A 6,570-nucleotide genomic window follows, 5' to 3' on the forward strand; every position below is an offset into this window, starting at 1 on the left:
GCTGTCCCTACAGAGAAGACATTATGAGAAAGGGAAAACTAAAACTGTAAGTCATACTCCTTTATATTGGATACTTGTTTTTTAAATAATGTACAATAACTCCTACGATAAAATTACAGACTGGCAGGTTCTCTCCCCATCTGGTTAGTTGTTAAAAAAACTATTAAAGTAAGTTACAGATGAAAAATGAGTACTTCAAAAATGTCACAGCTATACAATTGGAGGAGAAGTGTACTAAAGAGGACATTATTCTTTCCAATACTTAAATTTCTTAACCTTCCCAGTTACTGTAAGTGGAGTTTTACCACTACTAGAGCAACTACTACATCGAGTGCCCACATACCAGTAAATGCACAAATAATACATGATAAAAATTGAATTTATAAAGATTGATTATACAAGACTTGCCTTTTCCCAGCTTTCAGTTGGTTGGCTACATACTGCAGTAGACCAGCGAGTTCAATTGGGTATTTTCGGAAAACTGCACCACAAAAGCTTGCCAGACCTAAACCAGAGAGAAACAGCTGTGACTGCACCTCATGGGATACTAAGCATTAAATAAACATTAACAAAGTGCATATGGGACGTTAGCCATAAATGCATTTTTGCATTACAAAGGAAACACTACTTTCCTATTGATTAAATTTGCCAGCTCTCCATTTTGTTTAAAAGATTAGCCAGTAGATGCAAGTGAAATATTGATCATAGTGATCAATGGTATAGTAGATCATAGGGAGGGTAAAGCATTTTAAACATTAATGTAATAAACCAAGAATACTAACTCTGCAGCCAGCTCGAGATCGTAGTGTCATCGTGCTTCATTCTCTCCTTTTCAGGGTTTGCCAGTGCTTCAATGATACAATCTTTAGTGGAGTTAAAGACAATATTTTTCCTCAACTTATAAAAACAAAAGATACACAGATCTGTTTTTCTGGATCCACAATTTGTAATATATGAACATGATAGGCAAGTATAGAAAGCATGATAGAGGAGATCCACTAACATAGTTATGGTATAAAAATATGAAACCATGAAAGATACAGTAACTTCAAAGCAGTATTTACTTTACTACTTACAAGATCGTTATGCCTTCAAGACCAGAGTGAAAGTAATGAAAATCCCTTAAAAATAAAGAATAATTTCCCAGTGTGAAAGAATTAATAGAGAGGGTTCCATAATCCACTAAAAGTGCAAACCTCACTCAAATTTCCAGCAAAAAGCAACGAGAATAGAAAGCAACAGAAGGTATTTACTTACACACAACAGATTTAATCTGGCTACAACTGCAGCTTTATCAATAACTAATGTATTAATTTCCATTAAAGGATACATGCCAAGACATCGTAGTTCAGTGAAGTGAGGTATTTCAATGAATCAACAACTGGAGTTATTAAGTTATCGTATTTTTGTATTTGTGATAAGATCTGAAAGTTACAAAAGACATGGAGCTGAACATGGACAGTATTCGGTATCTTTCACATAATAAAACCACTTAACAATATTTGTCTTCAAAACCTACAGAAAACATGCTTTGAAATTCATATTTCAGAAGATCCTAAACCACTGTCGAAGCAATAGATGATCTCATTAGTTTCTGGTACCTTAAGATACCAGCGAAACATCTCACACCTGTGCACTACTAAAAAATGACTAGATGTTAAAATTTACATCAGAAGTAAAAAATAATAAAATCAGAACTACAGGTCCCTTCCTGCACTTCAATATCTGTTGTTAGTATGAAATAATATTCAAATACATGTTACTACATACATAATCAAATAAAATTGTAGGATTGCTGTGGCTGAGCTTCCCAATTTGTCTCCCAGAGGGTTTCACATTTTCCTTAGTTAAACGCCTGTAAAAGAGAACACATTTTATTGCAATAGACAAGCTAAAAGAATATTAAAACAACAGGTTAGTTCCAGTGAAGAAAGGCCTTTATTAGTCTCAGAGATTTAATTCTCACGAGCAGGTGTGTTTTCAAGGAATGTAAACATAGAAATACTACTCCTCTGAGAATCAGAAACTGATAATCCCACAAGATTCAGATGGTACAAGCACACCAGCTGTCCCTGTATTACTATGGGCCATATTCTAGTTTCACCTTGGAGCACTTCGCTTTCAGAAGTCGTCAGTGAAACCTGCACCACATACAAAACTACCATGTGATCCTAATCTCTCCTGAAAATTTAATTTAGCCACAGATCATTTTATATTTGTTGCATTCTGTTCACTGAAAACCAATAATAATTTCTTTGTGTTACACTTGCACAATCAAAATCCACTGCACAAGGGAAGGGAGGGAAAGTTTTACGGTCTATGCAGCAAGTTAGAAGGGAACCAAAATCACTGTTTCTAGCTTTCACAGCTCCAAGTCCAATCCAGTAACAACTACTGTCTTGCCTATGTACAGAGGTTCTGATTATCCACATTATAATATCACACCATCTGCTTTCGGCAACAACAAACGCAGGACCCAAATTCCCGACAATGTCAGAGACATTAAATGTGAGGTAAATCTGAAATTGCTGTGAGCCCACTTGAAAAAGAGAATTAATCACTTTGTTCAACTTACTGCCCTACATCCAAACCTACAGAAACCACGACAAGATTTTTGAGACTCTTTGGATGAAGGAGTCTCCATACTCAGAGAAAATACGTTGCACTCTTTTACTTCCATAAGCAAAGTAACTTATGAAACAATAGCATACCCATGCAAAAAGTTTTAAATCACTTACTGGGACATTTCTCATAGATTAAATACCCTTGTTGGTGACAAATTTGTCTGTATCCTTGCTTACTTGACATTTTTTAACGACAGTAACATTAAATACTTCATGAACAAGGATTATCAGTGAAATTACAGTCGTTAGAAAGCGAATATATTTATGAAGTTCTCTTTTCTTCAGCTAGTGACATGCAGTACATTGTACCACAGTTTTCAACTATTTATGGGAACAGACTACTTACTTCATGATATACTTGGCTCGGTCTATGGTTTGAGCTTTAACTTTCACCAGGAGTGGGTGACTATTGTACGTTTCGTTCTTCCACTGCCCGTAAAGGCGGTACCTTCAAAGATTAGAAAGGAAAACTAATTTCAGTACTGACAATTCAACGGATCATTTCAAAGAGTGGAAATTAATTATTCTACCCACCTGTACTGGTATGGAAAAGTTTTGAACATCCCCCATAATTCCTCAGACATGCATGCATTGCAGTCCATCAAAGAAAGGGATGGAAGCAAGACTTGATCAGTGATACTCAACAAACAGCTGAACAGTGTCTCCTGAAATAAAAAACTCCAGGTAACTCCCAAGGATTTGCCTCAGAAGGAATGTTATGCATGCAATGCAGACAGAGTAGCAATTTCCATATTATCAGTATCCCATCTTTACCCTTTCCTAAACATTTCTCTTTTGCATTGAGCTACTTTAGAATAACTGTAGCAGCAATAAAAAAAAACCAAAAAGTGAAAAACCCTGAAGAGACTAATTTTCTCTGCAATTATTCAGGAAGACAGAAAATTATGCTAAGTGAGAAAGAAGAGGAACAAGTAATAATGAAAAGTGCATAAACTTCATATTGAAAACTTACTTGTTGATTTAAGAAAAAAACAACAACTTGTTTTTTCATAAGTTAGATTTCAGCTGGACACTTGTGAACAATCTTGATAATTCAATAACTTAGACAATTTAGAAGTAAATAAATTAACCGAGTTAAAAAAAAAAACCACTATACTAATAAACACCTCCACTACTTCCAATTTCTCTTTTTCTCTCTGCTTTCCCCAGAAAATTCTTTTAGATACCATGAAAAGTGTATTTACAGAATAAATAGCTGGAGGTTCTCCAGTTGATTCTGAGAAAAGAAGTAAGATGCACTGGACTAAAGAGAATAAGATTAGACCTGAGGAATGCAGGGAGAAAGAAAAAAAAAGAAAAAAAGGACAGGAATACAAACAAACCCCTGAGACTGGATTGTATTTACCTTTAAGAAAAAAAAAATCAAGACAAGTCTATAACTTTATTAAAGCATTAAACTCTATAAGTTTACAGAGGTGTCACACAGTTGTTAAACATTTGGTCACAATCACAATCTTCCATAAAAACACCTTCCTCCAAAATAAACTCACCATTTTCTCTTTATCTTCTTGTTTGCTTCCATCAGACTGAAACTATAATAAAGACACGTTAATTGTAGCACAGTTAACACAACAGTTGCAGTTTCAGAACAAGGGCTACTTCAGCAAAAGCACAAACCTGCAGGGCCACGCATATATTAAGTGTTTAATTTGCCAGATCTGTCAGCATTAAAATATTTTTAAACAGAAATTCAAATGCATAGATGAAATGCATTCCTTACACATATGGGGACTTTGCACAGTTTTGTCCAAAAAGAGATAATAACTGAAACTACATGGAAACTTGCTATTAGATCTGAATTTTCTTACTGGAGAGAGGAAAAAAATGCCCTAGGCATTCACCTTCTACCTAAAAAACCTCAGGACTTCGAATGCAGTTATCAACAGCCACAGACTATTTCCCCACCTTTCTCTCACAGTAACACTCTCTTAAGCTTTTAGTCTTCATTATTAAATTACTTTTCTGCTCTTCTTGCTCCACTCACCAGGAAAAGCATATTATGCTATCACACCAGTAAGTGCACGATTATTTTAAAGGTACACTTAAGCATGAAAGCTGCAGTGCAATGTTAGTAGTCTAACTTTTAAGCTACTGTATGGGTTAACTTACAGTCAAATTACCTCCAGTTATTTCTACTGTGTGTTAAATGTAGTTTCACAACTAGAACATGCTGATGGCAACAGTGCATTAAAAATAACTTTCCCTATGTTACCTTAACCACTCTGTCACTGACGAATTTCTTCACAGTTCCAACCTAGAGCAAATAGCTAAAATGTTGCTCATTCTTGTCAGAAACACATTAAACTACTATATAAATAGATTTACAGTAAACCTGCACAAGAGATTCCTATAGCCAAGTAATCTCAATTCAACTGTATGTATCTACAGAAACAAGGGCTTTCTCACAAACTGAAAGTGCCTTAAGTTGTTCATAAAAATGTTTATTGATCATAAAAATGATGAAAAAATTTGTAAGATTCTCCAAATTTGTATTAGGTCAAAGCAATACTTTATGTTTTATCATTCAAATACCTACACAATTATCAGACATGAGCATTTTTTGACATCAGAATAATTGGTATTTTTCAAGTTTTGACCAGCTGTTGTGTCATACCAACCTCTTTCATAAATGCTTTTCCAAGGCGCACTACTTTTGCAAACAAAATGGGATCATGGGACAGATGAGGACCAAGGTAACAAAGCATGTTGAACACTTCCTTTCTCAATTCCTCAAAGCTCTCTGCTTGTTTTGGTGCTCTCTGGTTTGGCAAAGAAGAAATCGGTGACCCCTTCGCTCCTTTAGGTACACCAACTCTGAAAAATAAGACATGCAGCGTTTCACATGAAAATAGAAGTGAAAATTTTAGAAACGTATCAATAACTAGGTTTATTAGTGAATTCATGCTTGCAAAGAAATCGTTTTCCCCTATGACAGAACTCTGGTCTTCCCTTTACCTGCGGTACAGAGGCTCAATTGTCACGTGGACGAGCTGGCAAAGGGCAACCGCGATCGGCTTGTGCGAAGTAGCGTAAAAGGGAGGCATCTGATCCATAATACTTTGTGCATGGTGCCAATCACCAATTTTTAATAAGGCTTCCAATAAGCCAAGTTTTTGATTATCAGGAGGCTGCAAGATAATAAAGGAAAAGTGGATTCATAAAGTCTTTCTAATAGTTCTCCTTAAGCAGTTGCGATCCAGAGCTAGAGAAGAAAAAAACCAGTACTTCAGCTGTGTAATGAAAAACTGTGCAAAATAAAATTCAGCCACACATTTAGACAATAAGCAAACTTCAAAAGAAATAACAAACCAGACAACGTAGAATCTAAGATCTGGATCAAAGAAAAAGTTAAAAATAAAATTTAAAACAGGAATTTATGAAGTTGCCTGACATATGTCTGATCATGTACTTTTCAAACCGTCTCAATCTATTGCAGCTTATTTCATTACAAGACATTTTAAGAACAATGCAAGCATTTAAGAATCCTTTATGTTGTGTGTTTTTCTGGATTTAAAAGCACAAGTTTCTCTTGCAAAAGCAGATTAAAACAGAAAGAAAAAAAAAAGCCAAATCAACCCCAAACCCTTTCCCTGTCTCTTAGTGTGCCTGTACCAGAAGTTTCACATTAGCAACTATTCCAGGAGACTCTAGATTTAAGTGCAAGTCTCTCTAGGCTGTATGTGCTACAGCAGGCACTGCTCACACACACACAGGCTGCTTGAGTGGGCCTCTCTTAGGTAAACAGGCTCTTCTGACATGAGCTCTCCAAAAGCCAACAGAGGCCTGGCACAGAAGGGTCAGGCTGGAAGTGCTGCCAAACCCAGCCAGGCTGCCAAACCCAGCCAGGCTGCCAAACCCAGCCAGGCTGCCAAACCCAGCCAGGCTGCCAAACCCAGCCAGGCTGCCAAACCCAGCCAGGCTGCCA

The 6,570-nt window shown here is 36.3% G+C and overlaps 1 protein-coding gene across 1 annotated transcript in view; it reads right to left on the reverse strand.

Annotated features, from left to right (window-relative positions):
• Window positions 1–6,570, reverse strand: part of THOC2 (THO complex 2) — a 58,140-nt gene that overhangs the window by 22,831 nt on the left and 28,739 nt on the right. Inside the window, exons 13-22 of the mRNA XM_027645150.1 lie at window positions 5,601–5,773; window positions 5,264–5,459; window positions 4,858–4,899; window positions 4,136–4,177; window positions 3,159–3,289; window positions 2,971–3,072; window positions 1,771–1,855; window positions 1,331–1,424; window positions 783–863; window positions 409–505 (exon numbers count right to left, since the gene is read on the reverse strand). Coding sequence (XP_027500951.1) covers window positions 409–505; window positions 783–863; window positions 1,331–1,424; window positions 1,771–1,855; window positions 2,971–3,072; window positions 3,159–3,289; window positions 4,136–4,177; window positions 4,858–4,899; window positions 5,264–5,459; window positions 5,601–5,773 — 1,043 coding nt within the window. The remainder of the gene's footprint in view (window positions 1–408; window positions 506–782; window positions 864–1,330; window positions 1,425–1,770; window positions 1,856–2,970; window positions 3,073–3,158; window positions 3,290–4,135; window positions 4,178–4,857; window positions 4,900–5,263; window positions 5,460–5,600; window positions 5,774–6,570) is intronic.

This window comes from Corapipo altera, unplaced genomic scaffold, assembly GCF_003945725.1.
Source record: "Corapipo altera isolate COAL_440 unplaced genomic scaffold, ASM394572v1 65, whole genome shotgun sequence".
Taxonomy (NCBI): Eukaryota; Metazoa; Chordata; class Aves; order Passeriformes; family Pipridae; genus Corapipo; species Corapipo altera.